Consider the following 19,403-nt stretch of genomic DNA (forward strand, 5'->3'; position numbering starts at 1 on the left):
TGATAGTGTGAAAGCAGCCTAAGATATAAAGATATGCTTGACCACAGGGCAGCATATAAAGTGGGACTTTTGGTGTTAAATTGCATAAAACATTGTAAGAGAAGGATATTCTCTGACATAAACAATGCTTCTAGGGCAAAATACACCGGCAACACTGCATCTGATGTACTCCATATAAAAGACAACAGTTTTCTATAAATTTGGAGGCATACAGAGGCACAGTAGAGCCACAGGTTTATAGTACATGTCTGAAGTTTCATGAAGCTGTGGTTTTGTTAGTACGTTATCTGGATGGACTCACACTTTGATTTATGTTATTGCACAGAAATGGTAACAGGAAATCAGACATGCAATTTCATGCATTTCAGATGTATGTGAGTAACATATATAGTATTCTAATAACGTCATACTAATATATATAACTGCATTAGAGAAAGTGAATAAGGAAAGGGACAACTGTGGATTGAAAACCTTTATTCTACTTGGAGGTAGAAGCTGTCACTGTGCACTGCATCACTTCATTTCTCACCTACGTTTCAGGAGACCACTAAAGTCAAGCTCTCCTGCATCTTCTTGTCCTTCACCGCTGTTATTAATATAAATACATTAATAATGGAACATTCACAACGCACTTCAAAAACATATGATCACACAGAGATGTCAGGATAAGAGTCACATCTCTGTTGCTTGTGAAAAGTAAGCACAATATGGCTTATTAAGCAAAACACTGCACGCAGAACACATGTCATACAACCAGATATTAGCTTTCTAGAAAATAGATAATCTGGCTCTGGTGAAAAAACATGTCTTCTCTTAGCTTTACATAAGCTATGCCATATTGCGAATCTCACAATGCAATTTTTGCATAGTTTTTGCACATAGAAAAACTTCTTCCCAATGTGTGTTATAAACACAAACTAAAATGAGAAAGCGTTTTTCATTGTTGGTTGTTGGTGCAACATGGCTTTCATGTAATCAATTGGGACATCATCTCGGGAAAACCAGGCAAAAAAAGATTTCTAGAATTTCTAGAGTTGTTTCATCTCTTTAAAGGGGTACTCCGCCCCTAGACATCTTATCCCCTATCCAAAGGATAGGGGATAAGATGTCAGATCACCGGGGTCCCGCTGCTGGGGACCCCAGGGATCGCTGCTGCAGCACCCCGCTATCATTACTCGCTCTGCACGTAAAGATCGCTCTGCACGTAATGACGGGCGATACAGGGGCTGGAGCATCGTTACGTCACGGCTCCACCCCTTGTGACGTCATGGCCCGCCCCGTCAATACAAGTCTATGAGAGGGGGCGTGGCGGTCATCACGCCCCCTGCCATAGACTTGCATTAAGGTGACGGGCCATGATGTCACGCTGCTCCTGCCCCTGTATCGCCCGTCATTACGCACAGAGCGAACTCGCTTTGTGCAGTAATGATGGTGGGGTGCCGCAGCGGCGATCCCCGGGGTCCCCAGCAGCGGGACCACAGCGATCTAACATCTTATCCCCTATCCTTTGGATAGGGGATAAGATGCCAGGGGCGGAGTACCCCTTTAAGGCTAGGTTTCTACTTGGCAGTTTTTTAACCAAAGCTAGAAGTGGATCCATGAGGAAGGAGGAGTATTAGTGTATGTTCACATGGGCGGATTTATTTGCGGGTTTCCCGCTGTGTATTTGAAAGCCCCCACAGCAGATTCTCTGCGGCGGAATTTTCCTCCCGCCACAGACCCTACTGACTTCAATGGGGCTTGTGGAGGATTTTCTGCAGCTTAAATTCCGCTGCGGAAAATGTGCTGCGGACAGCCAAGAAGAGCCCACCCCCTTTCAAATACGCAGCGGGAAACCCGCAAATAAATCTGCCCGTGTGAATGTACCCTTATATTTCCCATTCCTTTTTAATACATTTCTGGCTTTGGCTCAAAAATGCAATGGCAGTTTACTGAAAAATCTGCCAAGTGGTAGTCCAGCCTCAAGATAAAGGTAAATGTAAGATCCTGATTCTCCTGTATAGCAGCTGTATAGTAGACATTTTGGGGGAATTTACATACACTGGTATTTCTCATGCCGGTCTTTAGTAAAATCCTGCTAGTGTTAGGTTCAGCAGACCTTTTTGGGGCCCTATTACCCCATTAGCAGCCCGACGACATGATCGCTAGGTGCCAATGGGTTTTTATGGTAGTCAGGGGCTTTCTAAAGGCCATGCATGTGCCTGTATACTGGCGTGGCAGCATATTGCTGCATAATATGAAAGTCCCTTTATGAGACTAGGTAAAAAGTTAAAAAATAAAGTTTAATTAAATAATAAAAAAAATCCCCCCTCGCATGTCCCAAAATAAAAAAGCATAAATTCCCCTTCACCGTATTTTTTACATACGGTAAGTCATAAAATAATTTGAAAAATTACACATTTTTGGTATCACCACATCCATAGCGATCTAAACTATGAAACAAATATAATTATTTATCCCGCGTGGTGAACACTGTAAAAAATATAAATAAAACAAGCTCCTATCCATTTCTGTCAATGAAAAAATTAAAAAAGTTTCCAAGAGTCTCAAAACATTTTTTTAATTAACAAAAAGTGTTTGTATTGTGTCAAACTACTAAAACTTTATAAAAAAAAAACAGCAACAAAAAAAGATAAATAACACTGTAACCGTACTGACCTATAGAAAAAAAGTATGAAAAAAAGACAAAATCAAATTTTTTTTTTTACATTTTATGTAACCGAAGTTATGTAAACCCCAAAATTCTGCAATTAAAAAGTACAACTTGTCCCACAAAGAAATTTTGATTAAAAATAGAAAAGTTACAGCTAAACAGTTAGAATAGGACAGTGAAAAAAAATAAAGGAAACTAAGGCATTACGGCTTAAATTGTACGGCTTGGTCACTATGGGGTTAAAGGGATATTCCAGGCTCAAACTTTTTTTTATATGTATCAACTGGTTCCGGAAAGTTAAACAGATTTGTAAATTACTTCTATTAACAAATCTTAATCCTTCCAATAGTTATTAGCTTCTGAAGTTGAGTTGCTGTTTTCTGTCTAACCGCTTTCTGATGACTCACGTCCCGGGAGCTGTGCAGTTCCTATGGATATTCTCCCATCATGCACAGCTCCCGGGATGTGACATCATCATTGAGCAGTTAGACAGAAAACTTCAGAAGCTAATAACTATTGGAAGGATTAAGATTTTTTAATAGAAGTAATTTACAAATCTGTTTAACTTTCCGGAGCCAGTTGATATATATAAAAAAGTTTTTGCCTGGAATACCCCTTAAAGATATGAGAGCTGGTCTGTGATTGGTTACTGTGGGCAAGTTTTTTTCTGGCACAGTTTGATAAATCTGGCCAATTGTGTTGAGGTAACCTGAGGTTTCCATTCCCAATTATTTAAAATCCTTCTTTTCCAACATGATATTTTTAATTAAAAGGAGTTAATTAAAAAAAAAAATCAAATCATCTGGTGCCAGAGATTTGTTAAATTACCTTTATTTATAAATATTAACCATTTCAGAACTTATCAGCTGCTGTATACTACAGAGGAAGTTATGTAGTTATTTCCAGTCTGACACAGTGCTCTCTGCTATCACCTCTTTCTGTGTCAGGAACTTTCCAGAGAGGATAGGTTTGCTATGGGGATTTGCTCCTATTCTGGTCAGTTCCTGACATGGACAGAGGTGTCAACAGAGAGCAGTTTGATCAGACTAGAAAGAACAACTCAACTTCCTGTGGAGAAGCAGCTGATAAGTACTGGAAGGATTAAGATTTTGAAATAGAAGTCACTCTTTGACCCCAGATGATCTGAAAACATTTTTCCCCCCAAAGTACCCCTTTAAAGACTTAATAAACCTGTACAAAAGTTTACCTTCTTTTGAAAGCAGATCGGATGTCTAAAGCTTGAGATGCGTCAGGAGCAGCTAAATTGAAAAAAAGCATTTTATTTACATACTGTCTAACTATATATATATATATATATATATATATATATATATATATATATATACTGTCTAACTAATAATCAAGGTGCATGGCTGTTGGCTGTAGGCATTCCCTTGGAACTCAAAAATGTGTTATTTCATCATACTTCAAAGCCTAAAATACCCAGGTGGATTGCCTTTCTCCCTATAGTGGGCCTCAGGGGAAGCCAAAACATGCATATATATTACCAACTGTGTGAATTTTGTACACCTAGGGTTAATTGTTTTGACAGTATTTGATGATTATTGGGCAGATAATCTTATGTCACCTAGGCAGTATTCCTGGTAGTCTGGTAATGTCCCTGCTGGACTAGCTCCTCCTATCCACATGATAGAGGATAAGTGTCAGATTGTGCGCAGGGGGAAAAGGGGAATATTGCCTAGTGGAACCCCACAGCGATCTTCTGAACTGGGCCAATCTCCTACCTTGGAGTGCTCCAGCCCCTACCTTTTAAGACAAGCTGGTCTCAAAAGTCATGGCCAATCACTGGCCTCAGGGATGTCCTGTTTGTCCTGTAAAGTGAGCTGTCACCAAGACCAGTTCATCTAGGGAAGGAGGAGGCCAAATCGCTCCGAGTTAGAAGACAGGCCCAGTTCTGGAAACCACGGTGATCCGACCACTGGATTAGACACTAATCCACTATCCTCTGGATTGTGGATACTTTTTATTCTATGGAAAACCCTTTTAATGGAAACATTTTTGGCCTTCACATCGTTCTTATCATCAGCCCATCACTGGACAACTCAAACAGTTATTGAGTCTATGTGATCTATTATAATTGATATGAAATCTCTGGAGAGTAAGAACCTTAAAAAAGCAGGATACTTGTTTAAACCCCCTGTGGCCTGGCTGCACAGGCATCTCTGTGTGTGCCCCTGCATCTGACTGATGGCACCATGTTTTGTGAACCTAACATGGATACACACCAAAGTTATACTTGTACTCACCAATAACGTCAAGATCAAATGAGCAGCTGTCGAATTTATCTTTATAAGTCACTTCACATCTGTAATTCCCAGCATAGTTCTCTTTTGCTTTTATTATTTGCATTTCAAAAGTATATGTCTGAAAAGAACAAGTTTATTATTTCATGACATGAGATTATGGTAAGACATATGTGAATGAAAAACATTTTCCTATGCAATCACTGTTTTTATCTAAAAGATGTGGAAATCTAGTTGCTCCATGTCCATTACAGTAACACATGCTACATATTTAGGGCCTTCATAAGCTCTCATGCACCACCAGCACCCGATTTATGTACCAATTATTCCTTCTACAGCCCATGAGGCATCTCTTCTCCTGTGTGCTAAAAGACACTGATGTTTGCATTTCTCCAGCAGAGTCTGGTGTAGGGGCTCTCCTATTTTTTTCTTTACACTAAAACACAGCCTAAGTGATTCATCCTTCCCCTTCAGACTTTCCTGTGTGTTCTTTTCCCCCTATTTATACTGTGATAATAGTACTGCCTGTGTGATCTGCTCTCCCTAAAGACTTGTAAGCTTTTCCTCTCTTCATACTCTAATCTGCCTTTTACAACTCCCATCTCCCTGCTGCTATCTTTAAAGGAGATACATACAGATATGCGGTGAAAATCTTTTAACTCATCCTGTGCCTGGGCTGAAAATAAATAAATAAATAAACTTTAACTCACCTTCCTATATTCCCCCTTTGTGGAGATATCAGTGTCCTATTCCTCCAGCGCTGCTCTGCTCCGTGCTTCTTAGGCTTGGAACATCACAGCACGGACCGCCGCAGCGATGTTCCGCCTCGGCCGGGGATAGGCTGAGCACACTGTCATATAAGGAGCTGGCCAGAGTGCACTCAGCCTATCACTGGCCAAGTAGAGTGTTACTACTGATATGCCAATTATGTTCCCAGAATGATGACCCAGAGCATAGCCAAAACTAAAAAAAAATATGCCCACCCCAAAACCTATGCTCTGAATCATCATTCTGGGAATGTGATGTTTGTGGCCATCCCTAACCTGTTGCCTCAAATGCGCACCCCGCTCAGGTGGAGAGAGAGCGCTGCACATTGGAGGCAACATAAAAAAGTCCCCGATGCTAGTGACTCAGTGACCTGGGGCGGGGAAGTGTGTATGTGTGTGTGCTTGGTGCGAACTTTATATAACGGTGTATAATAAAATATCACACACCATTATAAAGAAATAAAAATAAATAAATAAAATAAGGTGGCCAAATGCAGTGCCCTGAAACCTTGAAACCAGTGCCCTGAAACTTGATAGAAGGGGACATTAACCCCTCCTCTGCAAGCTGCTATTGGTCAGATGATAGTCCGACCAATAGCAGCACATCCGGGGAGGTGACATGATCGCCACCTCCCCCTAGTATCAGGAGGTGATTGGCGGTGTATAGTACACCGCCAAGCACCTTCTAATTCTTGGTCATCGGGTCACACGTGATTATCACGGGATGCCTGCTGAATGATTTCAGCAGGCATCCCGGTCCGGTCCCCGCCCAGCGCGCAGTGGGGACCAGAATTCCCATGGGCGTACAGGTATGCCCTGGGCCTTAAGTCACAGGACATCAGGTATCTGTATGCGCCGGGTCGTTAACGGGTTAAAGGAGTACTCCAGTGGAAAACATTTTTTTTAAATCAACTGGTGCCAGAAAGTTAAACAGATGTGTAAATTACTTCTATTTAAAAATCTTAATCCTTCCAGGATTTATCAGCTGCTATATACACTGCTCAAAAAAAGTAAAGGAAGCACTAACATAACACATCCTAGATTTGAATGAATGAACTTATCGTATGAAATACTTTTGTCTTTACATAGATATGCTGACAACAAAATCACACAAAAATTATCAATGGAAATCAACCGCACCAGCATATGGTCTCACAAGCGCTCTGAGGATCTCATCTCATTGCACAAAGGCAGAGGTAGCGGTCCTGCTGCTGGGTTGTTGCCCTCCAACAGCCTCCTCCATGTCTCCTGATGTACTGGCCTGTCTCCTGGTAGCGCCTACATGTTCTGGACACTATGCTGACAGACACAGCAAACCTTCTTGCCACAGCTCGCAGTGATGTGCCATCCTGGATGAGCTGCAGTACCTGAGCGACTTGTGTTGGTTGTAGACTCCGTCTCATGCTACCACTAGAGTGAAAACACCACCAGCATTCAAAAGTGACCAAAACATCTGACAGGAGGCATAGGAACTGAGAAGATCTGTGGTCACCACCTGCAGAACCACTCCTTTATTGGCTAATTGCCTATTATTTCCACCTGTTGTCTGTTCCATTTGCACAACAGCATGTCAAATTGATTGTCAATCAGTGTTGCTTCCTGAGTGGACAGTTTGATTTTACAGAAGTTTGATTGATTTGGAGTTACATTGTGTTGTTTAAGTGTTCCGTTTATTTTTTTGAGCAGTGTACTACAGAGCAAGTTCTTTTCTTTCTGAATTTCTTTTCTGTCTGGCCACAGTGCTCTATGCTGACATCTGGAGCATGCAGAAGCTGATAAGTGCTGGAAGCATTAATATTTTTAAATAGAAGTAATATACAAATCTGTTTCACTTTCTGGCACCTGTTGATTAAAAAAAAATAGTTTTCCATCGGAGTACCCCTTTAACTCTGCTATCACTGAAAGAACACGCAGAGAAGGAAAGTGCAGAGCTGAAAAAAAAGAGAGAAACAACACTGCCCGGAGCAATGTGCAGTAGGATCTATGTTAGAAGCAGCAGGCTAGCCATCTATGTGCTGGAATATGGTAGAAAATGCTTTAAGGGGTACTCCAAACATCAAAATGTTTCCATAAGATTGGGGATATCAAGCTGACCCCCATCCATCTGAAGAAGGGAGGAAAATTGTCCCTAGACTGAACAGAGCTCATGACTGATGATTAACTGACTAGAGATTGTTTACTGTCAGACATAGCATGCCAAAATATTAGTCTCTTGTTACTAGATTATATAGCATTAATAGAAAGTCCTACCTTGTTAATGCGATCAAAGGTGTCCTTCAGCTGAAGGTGCTTTCCAGCCTTACTTGCCAAGTCCATCCATTTTCCTTTCATCCATTTTACCACTGGTTTACGCAGTAGATCCTTTGCCTCCACTTTTGCTATAAACTTTATATCCCCACCTATATTAAAATGTACAGTATGCAATTGTTTACAAACATTTATGTTTTATGTTCTATATGAAATTGATTATGAAAATGTACTTGATTTTACTTTGCAGCATCCTACATTTGTTTTGGGCCCTCACAGTCTGCGCCCACTATGCTCACATTATCTAGATGAACATCCATTTGTATACTTACATCGTTTGCTTAGGAGAACCTACAGCAGTGTTCATTCCTATAACTCCAGAGAGCATTGTGCAACAATTTTTGAATTTTTATACTAGTTTTCTGGTGTCAAGCGTTAGTAAATTCACTTCTAAACCTATAAAAGATTGAATAAACTGGAGAGAATCTTGCCCCCACAGTTTGTTAGTCAAAGGTTATTTCTGCATATTCCTAAAACATTCTTTAGGAAATCACCTGTTGTTCTGTTCTATCTTCCCCTTAGGAATGGCAGATGGAAAGGGTCTTGGTTAGGTCTAAAATATATTTGTTCCACTGCAGACAAGACAGAAGGGGGAGGCTCCTGCTGCAGCCAGATGTCTGCTGAGCTCTTTTTTTGTTCATATCTGTGTGTCACCACTTGGCACTGCTCAGAGAGCGTGGTGATGAGCAGACATGAACAGCCCCAGAACTCAGCTGAACAATGCTTCCCATTCATTTTCTACAGAGGATAATCTTTATATTTTGAATTTCTTTTTTGTGTTGTCCACAGTGCTCTGTGCTGACACCTGATGCCTGTATCAGGAACTGTCCAGAGCAGGAGAAAATTCCCCTAGCAAACCTATGCTACTCTGGACAGTTCCTGACACAGACAGAGGTGTCAGCAGAGAGCACTGTGGACAAAACAAAAAAATAAATTAATAAAGTAAAGACTTTCCTCTGTAGTATACAGCTGCTAAAAAGTACTGAAATGATTAAGATTTTTTAATAGAAGTAATTGACAAATCTGTTTAACTTTCTGGCACCAGTTCATTTAAAAAAAAGTACTTTTAAAATCTAAGGGTACATTCACACGTGCAGATTTTTTAGCAAGTTTTCCACTGCGTATTTGAAAGTGGGTGGGCTCTTCTCAGCTGTCCGCAGCAGATTCTCTGCGGCGGAATTTACACTGCGGAAAATCCGCCACAGTCCCTACTGATTTCAATGGGGCTTTTCAATGGGGATTTTCCGCAGTGTATATTCTGCCGCAGAAAATCTGCTGCGGACAGCCGAGAAGAGCCCGCCCACTTTCAAATACGCAGCGGAAAACCCGCAAAAAAATCAGCACATGTGAACGTACCCTTAAAGTGAAAGTTGTCAGGTTAAAGGGTTTTTTGTGCACAAATATGTTTTGTTATATACATCCTGGTGCAGTAAAAGCAAAAAAGACTGTGTACTCACCCCAAACTTTTGCCATTGCTCTTCTAGTTTTCCCGACCCTGCTACTGTCCTCTTATTCCTGCTTCCGGCTACATTTCTTGCAGACAGAATTTGCATGCCCAGCTCAATGATTAGCTAAGCAGGCAATTTCCAAACTTCAGAACAATTGAAGGGCATGTGTGTGTTGGGGGGTGGGGGTGGGGTGGTTTGGGGGATCCGTTACTGCACCAAGAGGCATATAACAAATATATGTGTTCCTTGAAAAACCCTATAAAGTGATTAAATTAAATTATTTTATTGTAACTAGAACTTATAAAACATTCACAGATAAGTTAACTACTTACCCACACCTACTGTTCCACTACTAGGCTTCTGAATAAATATAGTTGATCGCTGAGAATTATCCCTCTTGTCTGCATCATCTGGTTGTCCTTCACCTAGGGAGCAAACTATGCAAATTAACAAAATGATATGTTATGAACTCCGGCCTGTAGAGTTTATATCCAATTGTGACTCTTGTTACTGTTCAATACTGAAAATACTGATACCAAAAAAGGAATGCAAGAGAAAACTTCAAGATTACATTTTTCTATATGCAATTCTAGAAAAAATATCTGAAAAGGCAATGCAAAGTGTTATGTACTAGCTGTCTATAAGACTCACAGTCATTGTTATTATTATAAGTTCCAGATGATGCAGGTTCCCTGTTGTACATGAAGGAAGACCATTAGAAGTAAGCATGCAGACTCGACTGCGGACCTTAGTATGGTCTGAACTAACTATATTACTAGTCAATATCAGTCTATAAGGACCATGCAAGGAATCTAAAAAAAAAAATTGTCTGGTGCACTAAAATAAGTGACACCCTACAAAAGTCTTCTTTCATACTTTGCAAAGTCAAGATACATTTTCACTCCTTTGGGCAATGCAATTTTTTGTTTCTACATTTTAATTTACCTGATAAAGTTAGAATCCTCCAGTAGTTTAAGATATAGTACACACTGGAATACCACTGGATTCACTGGCCAGAAAGTTGCATCATAAATGTGTCTCGATATGAGCTGTGACTTTACACAAAAAATAGCCCGATTTGTACCTTGATGGACCCCCCTCCCCCCTAATGTGTACCCTGATGGCTAGTTTTCCATAGACTTTCATATAACACATTGTGCCATGCATTTTTAACCTATTGCCTTTTTAAAACCTATTTTACCACCATTATTTTTATTTTATTTTACAATGTGGAAACCCAGCCTAAAATGTAGATGGACAGTGTACAAATGGCGAGAATTTATCAACGTCTATCAGGCTGATTAATACATTTAGACCAATTATTAATTGGCTTAATTCCAGCCAGACTAGTCAGCCACAATTTTGCTACTTAGGTGACACCCCTTTTACAGAATTTATGCCCCTTATTGTAAAGGTCACCCCCTATTTTGTCATACCTGGTGGAAAAGTATCTTAAACCTATAGTGGAGTTCAGTATGTTGATGATACCATGAGGACTTACCAGAGTCTTTCCTTTCTGAAGAACGTGAATCTGGAGAAAACATAATTTGGTAGTGATAAAAAGGATAAAAAAGAGTTAATGTATGAATATGAAGTTGTAGAAATTGCTGAAATTGGACAGTAAATTGTAATTATGATCACCAAAGTCTTGTAAGACAATCCAAAACTGATGTACAATATGACATAAAAGTGTGTCTGTAGTTATGAACTATTCAACACTCACATAGTTATCGGAATCATATAATATCTCTGTATAAACTAATTTAAGGGGTTGTTTGGGATTAACCAATGTATACCATGTATATTGTTTGTACAAATAGTGCCACTCTTGTTGTTCATGTGTGGTATCTAGTATAACAGGTCAGCCTATTTCAAGTGAATGGAGTTAAGCTGAAATACTATACTTTACCCTTAAAGCATCAAGAGAAAAAATCCAGAGCTCCTTGGATGGTGGATAAAATAATGGCTTTATTAGAATCCATTTAAAGGGGTACTCCGCCCCTAGACATCTTATCCCCTATCCAAAGGATAGGAGATAAGTTGTCTGATTGCGGGGGTCCTGCCACTGGGGACCCCCGGGATCTCGGCTGCAGCACCCCTCTGTCAATACTGCACACAACAAACTCGCTCTGTGCGTAATGACGGGCAATACAGGGGCTGGAGCATTGTGATGTCACAGCTCCGCCGCCTCAATACAAGTCCATGGGTGGGGGCGTGACGGCCATCATGCCACTCCCATAGACTTGCATTAAGGGGGCGGGCAATGACGTCATGAGGGGCGGAGTCTGTATCGCCCGTCATTACACACAGAGCGAGTTTGCTCTGTGCAGTAATGACAACAGGGTGCTGCAGCCGAGATCCCGGGGGTCCCCAGCAGCGGCAACCCCGCGATCATACATCTTATCCCCTATCCGATAGGGGATAAGATGTCTAGGGACGGAGTACAGACATGTACCAGTGCAACATGGCTCAGCCTGATGCGTTTCGTGGTGTCCCACTTAATCAGAGGGATTTCATGCATTTGATAAAGTGGGACACCATGAAACGCGTTAACCTGAGCCATGTTGAAAACATCAATATACTGTATAACATTTATAAAGTATGTATAGTAACCTGGATGGTAAATACATTTTAGTTAGTATAATATCTATAATATATTATATATTTATATATTTTAACCTCCTAGAAACATTGTGCATTTACAAAAGGATTATTTCCAAATGCAATTGGAAAATTAAGTAATGTTCCAGGTTTTAGCAGCTATATATTCTCAAATGAGTCGGTGGGATGTGTCCCATCAGGGACCTCATTTCCTGCTCTTCTAATGTGAGGCTTACGTAACTCAGCCTTAATCCTTTCTCTGGTGCATTTGAGTGTTAATAGCTTGGATCTTAATGTCCTTAGGCATCAAATGTCTTTCCATAGACATATTAGCCTCTTAATGTTTTACAGTATGTGTCCTCAAGCAACACCCATCTAATAAAATAATAAAAAGTCAATGTATGAAATATATCTCACCATTACTTATCTGGCAAATAGGCCGATGCCTTTCTATTAACTAGTGGAGATTTGTACATAAAAGAGCCAGGGTATTCTTGAAACTGAGTTAAAGGGGTACTCCACCCCTAGACATCTTATCCCCTATCCAAAGGATAGGGGATAAGATGTCTGATCGCGGGGGCCCCGCCGCTGGGAACCCCCGCAATATAGCATGCAGCACCCACCTGTGTCTTCTTCCGGCAGCACTGGAGGTTCTGGCTCCCGACCAGGGGAACGGAAGATCGTGACGTCACGACTCTGCCCCCGTGTGACGTCATGCCCCGGCCCTCAATGCAAGTCTATGGGAGGGGGCGGAGCCATGGCATCACAATGCTCTGGCCCCGTGATCGACAGTAATCAGACCCGGAGCAAACACGCTCCGGGGACTGATTTTAACGGGGTGCGGCGAGCAAGATCACAGGGGTCCCCAGCAGCGGGACCCCCGCAATCAGGCATCTTATACCCTATCCTTTGGATAGGGGATAAGATGTCTAAGCGCCGGAGTACCCCTTTAATCTGTACCAGCTAAGGGGTGTAAATAGTTACAAAGTGACTCTGTTTTGGTTTATCATCCTAATTCTGCCATTAAAAGGTGTCAGGGTCAAAGATGTACAGTAGGTGAATGATAGTACTCAGGTTCACAGGCATCATACAGGACAAACTGAAGGACAATGGGCCCTATGTATGCAGATTAGTGCAGACAAGAGCTAGGGGTATTGCTCTTAGCAGCCATTGTTTATAATTTAAAGCTGGTTTTCATTGGCCTTTGGGCTATAGAGTCACAATGAGTCCCCTGATGTCCCAACTACTTTCCCCCACCCCGTATACGATTCACTAATATTGGCACTAGTCATATTTATTTATCTGTCTTTTTTTTATGAAATAACCCTAAAAAACCTCAATACCTGTGAACAATCCATAAAAAAGTTGATAATTTATTTTTTAATGGTCTATTCACACGTACAGTATTTTTCTGCTGCAGATTTCATTGTAAACTATTTGACTGAAGATAACTTGAAATCCTGCACATCAAATCTGCACAGAATACTGTACGTGTGAATAGATCCTAACTGATGGAAATTTTGGGTGCTGTACTTGCTGAGATCCAGAACTGTTTTGTTTTTACTTTTCTATAGTCATAACAGCCATAACTTTTTATGTTTATTGAAATACAGTTGAAGCCAGTAGTTTCCATACACCTGAGCCACATTCATTTCACAATTCCTGACATTTCATCCTAGTACACATTCCATCACTTAGGATCACTGCTATACTTTAAGAAAATGAAATGTCAGAATGATAAAAAGGCTATGACTTATTTCAGCTTTTAAATCTTCCATAACATACCCAGTGGCTTAGAAGTTTACTTACGTGATATTATAATTTAATAGCATTGTCCTTAAATTGTCTATCTTGGGAGAGATGTTTTGGGTTGCCTTCCACATGCTTCTCACTTAAGCCCATTCCTCCAGACAGAACTGGTAACTAAATCAGGTTTGTAGCCTTCCTTGCACGCAAACGCTTTTTCAGCTCTGTTCCTAAATTCTCTATGGGATTGTGGTAAGGGCTTTGAAATGGCCACTCACTTTGTTGTCCTGAATCCATTTTGCCATAACGTTGGCAATAGTATAATTAGGGTCAATGTCCATTTTCAGGTCCCATTTTTGCCCAAGCTTTAACCTTCTTGCTGATAAGTGCTAGAAGGCTTAAGATTTTTAAATAGAAATACTTTACAAATCTTTATCATTTTCTGGCACTACTTGATTTTTCTACTGGAGTAATATCAGCCTAGACTTAACAATATCCCATAACAGAAAGAAAACTTAGTAGGTAGAATGGTTTCTGAAATTTAAATTTTGTTTTTCAAAAAAAATGTTTAGGACTTGCAGCATTACGATACAAGAATTTTCAGTATTCTACTGTTGACAGGAAAAGGAAAAAATGAAGTAAAGTGAAAAGTACCTGGAGTAGCGGTACTAATTGAAGAAGACTCATCTTCATCTGCAAACATAAAATACAGTTAATGACCCATGTATTCATTTACGTTAAATGCTGTGTATTCCTGCTGTAGTGAAAACATTTGTAAAAGTCCTGCAAAAAGAAATCAGAGTAATAGCAAAAGCCCGAAACACTCAATAAGCTGCGTATTATGGGAGGAAAAGCTTTCAATGTTCAGTAGCTGAAACGAGAAACCAGTCGTCAGTGAAAAGGAAATGGAGGGAAAGATGAAATGTACACCATGTATTAAATGAAAACATGAAGAGCTGTCAAGAAATGTTAGGAATGTTCACAGCAGCAAGGAAAAGGAAAAAAAGGTAATGATGGTCAACCACACATCTGACCTGAAGAGGATGTCACATCACTGTCTTCTATGTCTGTAAGTAAATGTGTAGCATATACACAGTGAATGCATCTCTTATACATTTATCACAAGCAAATTGATAAAAAAAACACTGAGCATAGGTCATTTGGCATAAAATGTATTTGGGCTGGGGGTGTATTAAATAATGGGTATGTAAAGTACATGTGATAGTGCTATATAAATAACTAATAATAATGTTAGTGAAAGGCATTTCTTACTTGTACCCAACCAAAACTTGACATGACCATATATTGGAAATCCTAAATGATAATTAGAGATGACTGTATTACCGTCAGTAAATGTGATTTTAAAATAAGAGAGACATCTGGAAGGAAGGTAACTCAAACCACAAGAAAAAGTTGATATAAATAAATATGCCAGATGAGTACTAGTGTATAAAGTTTAGTACCCTATGCAACCTGTAGAGCAAATATACAATGAAAAGAGAGGGGACCCTTTCCTCAAATCTGGTCTTTCATAAGCTCACTAATAGGAGCATGAGCAGTGTTATGATATTGAATGTTCACAGTCGGATATACAAAAATAAAAAGATGCAATTTAGATTTTAAAAAAAAGGTATTATTTATTATAAAAATAAAAATATATATGGCATTATCTGCAGGGCCCTTGAAGAAATGCCGATAGATATATATAAGGATAAAACACAATAAAATCTTTATGTAAAAGTACGTATTATGCAATCTATATTGTTCAGCCTCTATATAGAAATAGTGTGCAGGCAATGTGCACATATTGCATGCGATAGCAATGTAAAGTGTCCATATCATACAAGATGGTATATAACATCGGAGAGCTTATTGTCCGTGTAGTAGTTACTATGTAACTATAGAAATACTTGTAGTCTGTGCAGTCGCTAAATAACTAGTTGTAATAGTTCAGGACAGTTTGTGTCACCCGTCCTGGCGTGGTCCCGCGGAGCTCTCTCTACTTACCCGCTGTGGCTTCCAGCCGGGATGCCTAGTCGCTTCTTGGGTTTAGCGAGTCATCAGCGCCGTCGAGCCAGGTGTGATTTTAAAATAAGATTTATTAATCCCCAGGTTTCCTTATTGTGATTTTCTTCTCCCTCCTCTCCTTTTAAAATACATTACTCTTTTTATTTTTCCATCCACTAAGCCATGTGAGGGCCCACCCAAACCCACTGGCACCTCCAATTTCACTATAGATGCTGGAATTCAGCAGAAGAGAGGGTGCGGGTGTAGGTCGTGACAAAATCCTGGGCTTGATAATTGGCAAAGGGAGGACTGGTCAGTGGATCATTTTTGTCACATAGCAAGACTTGGTAGAGAGTTCTAATACGTGTAATTGTGAACGAATGCCCTTTGCATGCCAATGTCTAAAGACCGAGTCAGGAGAGCCATTTTGAAATTTGGAGTTCCCCACCAGAGTAACCTCTGCATGGGTCCAGTGATTTAAGTTGGTAAATTTCTTGCAAAGACCTTTACATAGAAATGCAAAAAGGGTTGTCCTTAACTAGTGTTGAGAGCATAGCATGTGGGGTGTGTAGAACATTAGGAAGCAGAGAGTGCATTCATACATCAGTGTGGACAGTGTGGACAGAGTTGTTATTAAGCCATTTGTTATTTAATTTAGAAGAGGTGAAATTGCTCCCTGGCCATCAGAGAGGTCTCCAATGGTTTTCTACAAGTTTAAAGGTTTGTTGAATACAAGGCAACTGGTGATCTCGTTATCTCCACCCCCAAGGTAATGAACAGACTTGGTGTTCCAGCATAGCAGTATAGAAGTGGTCCAGAGCGGTTTGTCTAGATTCAAAGTGCAGCCTGATAAAAGGCCCTTCCTTTTTAGGTCAGCTAAGAGGATGGGGAGTGACTGTTGGGGTTAAGAAATAATGAGGAGGATGTCATCTGCGAAAGGATCTATTTTGGTATCCTTGGCGCCAACCTTTATACCAGGGTACAGAGAGGAGCCTAAGATATACCTAAGTAAGGGGGTTAATAGACAAATTAAAGAGTAGGGAAGATAACAGACATCCGAGATGGGTGCTCCTAAATAATTCCCTGGGAGGGATGTTTTTTCCATTGACTGTCAGCACAGTGTGGGCCTAGTTATTTAGATGTCATAAATAGGAAGTGAATTGGGTGCCAAAATTCTTGTCCAGCTATTTTGTATACAAGAAACACCAGGAGACCTTATCAATGGCTTTTTCCAAATCCAAGCTAAGTAGCATGGACAGAGGCCTTGATTTTTCCAGTGCAGAGACTGTGGCGGCCACAGCTTTTCATATGTTTTTGACAGAGTGGCGATTCTTCATAGAACCTTGCTTGGCATCTGAGATTACAGTGGGTAAGATTGTCTAGAGGTCTGATGGCAAAATTGTAGAAAGCAATAAATAATAATTAAGAAGGGCTATATCGGTCAGTAAGACTGAAAGAGAGTGGGGTCTTTATTAAGTTTAGGTAAGAGAATAGTGTGGGCCTCTGCAAAGGTTGGGATGGTAAGAAGGTCATTATATGCTATATTGTAAAAAGTATAAGTGAAGTAAGGTATGGGGTCAGTTCTGGGGAGAGGTGTTTATAATACTCGGTGGTCAGACTGTCGGGCCTAGGTGACTTTTGGACTGAAGAAAACACAATTGTCTGGCGCAAATCCTCCTCAGTAATGTCTTGCTCTGAAAACTGTTTTTAATCCCTTGTGAGACTCAAAAGGGTAACAGAGTAAAAAAAAGTGGGGCACTATAGAGTTCCTAGTAATATTTAGTGAGCATTTTCAATATTTCAGTTTCAGAATGTACCAAGGCATTGGTAATTGGTCACGTAGAGAAAGAACAGGCTTCAGCGGGGAATGGGAGTATGTCAGTCTTGCTAATAGGGATCCGCTCTTAGTCCCCTGGTGGTAGTATTTGTTATACAGTGCCTGGATGTCCTATTTTACCTGGCCATGAATAAACATGTCCATGAGTGTCTTAGACTCTTCATATTTGATTTTATCTGTGGGGTCAGTGGTATGGCATGTTGGGCAAGGAGCTAGCTAGTATGAAGGGATTGAAAATGGTGATTCTGCTGTTTCCTTTGGAGATTCACATTAGACACACAGACCCCTCATCACTGCCTTCAAAGTCTCCTACAACAAGGGGGTGACATCGACATGCTCAATATTGTCATCAATGAAATTTGCCCACTGTGTTTGGAGGTATGTCTGGAACTCCGGGGAGTCATGCAGAAAGGAAGGAAAACTCCACAGTCTGCTCTTACTCGTCAATAAGAGAAGCTCCTAGGTCAGCAAAATGGGCAGTGATCAGATATGGTTATCGGTAGGAAGTGTGATGTGGTTGTCAAAGGAAAGAGGGAAAGAGGGTAGTCAAAATCAGCGCGTAATCAATCCTAAGTGTTGTGCACTCGAGAGTGAAAAGTATATTCCTGTTCAGCAGGATTTAATAGCCTCCACGGTTCACATAGGGGATAATAGAAAATAATAAAATAACATGTAATTTCTTAAACTGCAGTATCAGTACAGTAAGTGGATGAACGTCTTAGCATATTTGGTTTCCTACAGCATAGATTTGTAACAGATGGGACTGGAAACCTCCAGCCGTAAAAGATATCCTGACAGTTAGGAGTGTCCAGTATGTGGCCTGTCAATAAAGATCAGGGAGGTTTAGTTCCAGATTATCACACAGGATTTTTGCCTTTGGGAGATATGTACCACTCCTGGATATGTGGTGACGTGTACGCTGTAATATAATATACTCACAAAGAAATGATAACATTAGTGCAATATAATGTATCCAAGGAAAATGACAAATGAGTATATATGTCTTGTTATACATAATCAGTTCTTACAGGATTCTTAATACAGTACATTCTAAGAATATGTACACGTATTGGTAAATCCATGGGTATAAAAATAACATCATATTACATAATACTCTGACTTTAATTTCAAACAAAGCAAGTTGTACTCCTAAAGTAACCTGTTTACCTGACACATATGACCCAAGTGACATCACTTCTCCCCAAGTGTATGTTATATTTTTAAGAGGCCATGTTGCCACCTTCTTAAAGGGCTATTCTCATTTTATAAAGGAATGACATATCACTAGGATCTGCTATCACGTAATAATTAGTAGGGTCTTTATGGTCTGAGACCAGCCATAATATTGAAGCTCTAGCATTAAATATAATAGACAACTAACAGCATTAAATATAACAGATACATAACAACAATATTTTACTCCAAAAAATACACAATTGGTCCATCTACAGCTCAAAACCACATACAGTATGACTATAGAAGGCAATGCTTACAAAGAACTTACGGTATGTTTGTATCAAGGAAGTAGGAAGTCCTAAGGATTACTTATTGTACAATATGATACATTGTCCGGTCCACCACCAGAATAATCACTACAAGCTTTATGTAAAAGCCCCCTTTACTGCATGTAAAACTTGTGGCAAGCTTTATTTTTTCCTTTGTGAAATTGTAGGCCTATATGCCTGAAGCTTCTCGGTATTCCATGAAAAAACATTTTTTTTTTTATATCAACTGGCTTCAGAAAGTTAAACAGATTTGTAAATTACTTCTATT

General features: G+C 40.0%; 1 protein-coding gene across 1 annotated transcript in view; it reads right to left on the bottom strand.

The window, feature by feature from the left end:
• Positions 1 to 19,403, bottom strand: part of MYBPC1 (myosin binding protein C1) — a 388,140-nt gene that overhangs the window by 70,487 nt on the left and 298,250 nt on the right. Inside the window, exons 10-16 of the mRNA XM_056574562.1 lie at positions 14,441 to 14,479; positions 10,941 to 10,970; positions 9,772 to 9,864; positions 7,935 to 8,083; positions 4,921 to 5,038; positions 3,861 to 3,912; positions 530 to 586 (exon numbers count right to left, since the gene is read on the bottom strand). Of these exons, the coding sequence (XP_056430537.1) occupies positions 530 to 586; positions 3,861 to 3,912; positions 4,921 to 5,038; positions 7,935 to 8,083; positions 9,772 to 9,864; positions 10,941 to 10,970; positions 14,441 to 14,479 (538 nt within the window). The remainder of the gene's footprint in view (positions 1 to 529; positions 587 to 3,860; positions 3,913 to 4,920; positions 5,039 to 7,934; positions 8,084 to 9,771; positions 9,865 to 10,940; positions 10,971 to 14,440; positions 14,480 to 19,403) is intronic.

This window comes from Hyla sarda, chromosome 4, assembly GCF_029499605.1.
Source record: "Hyla sarda isolate aHylSar1 chromosome 4, aHylSar1.hap1, whole genome shotgun sequence".
In the NCBI taxonomy this organism is placed as follows: domain Eukaryota; kingdom Metazoa; phylum Chordata; class Amphibia; order Anura; family Hylidae; genus Hyla; species Hyla sarda.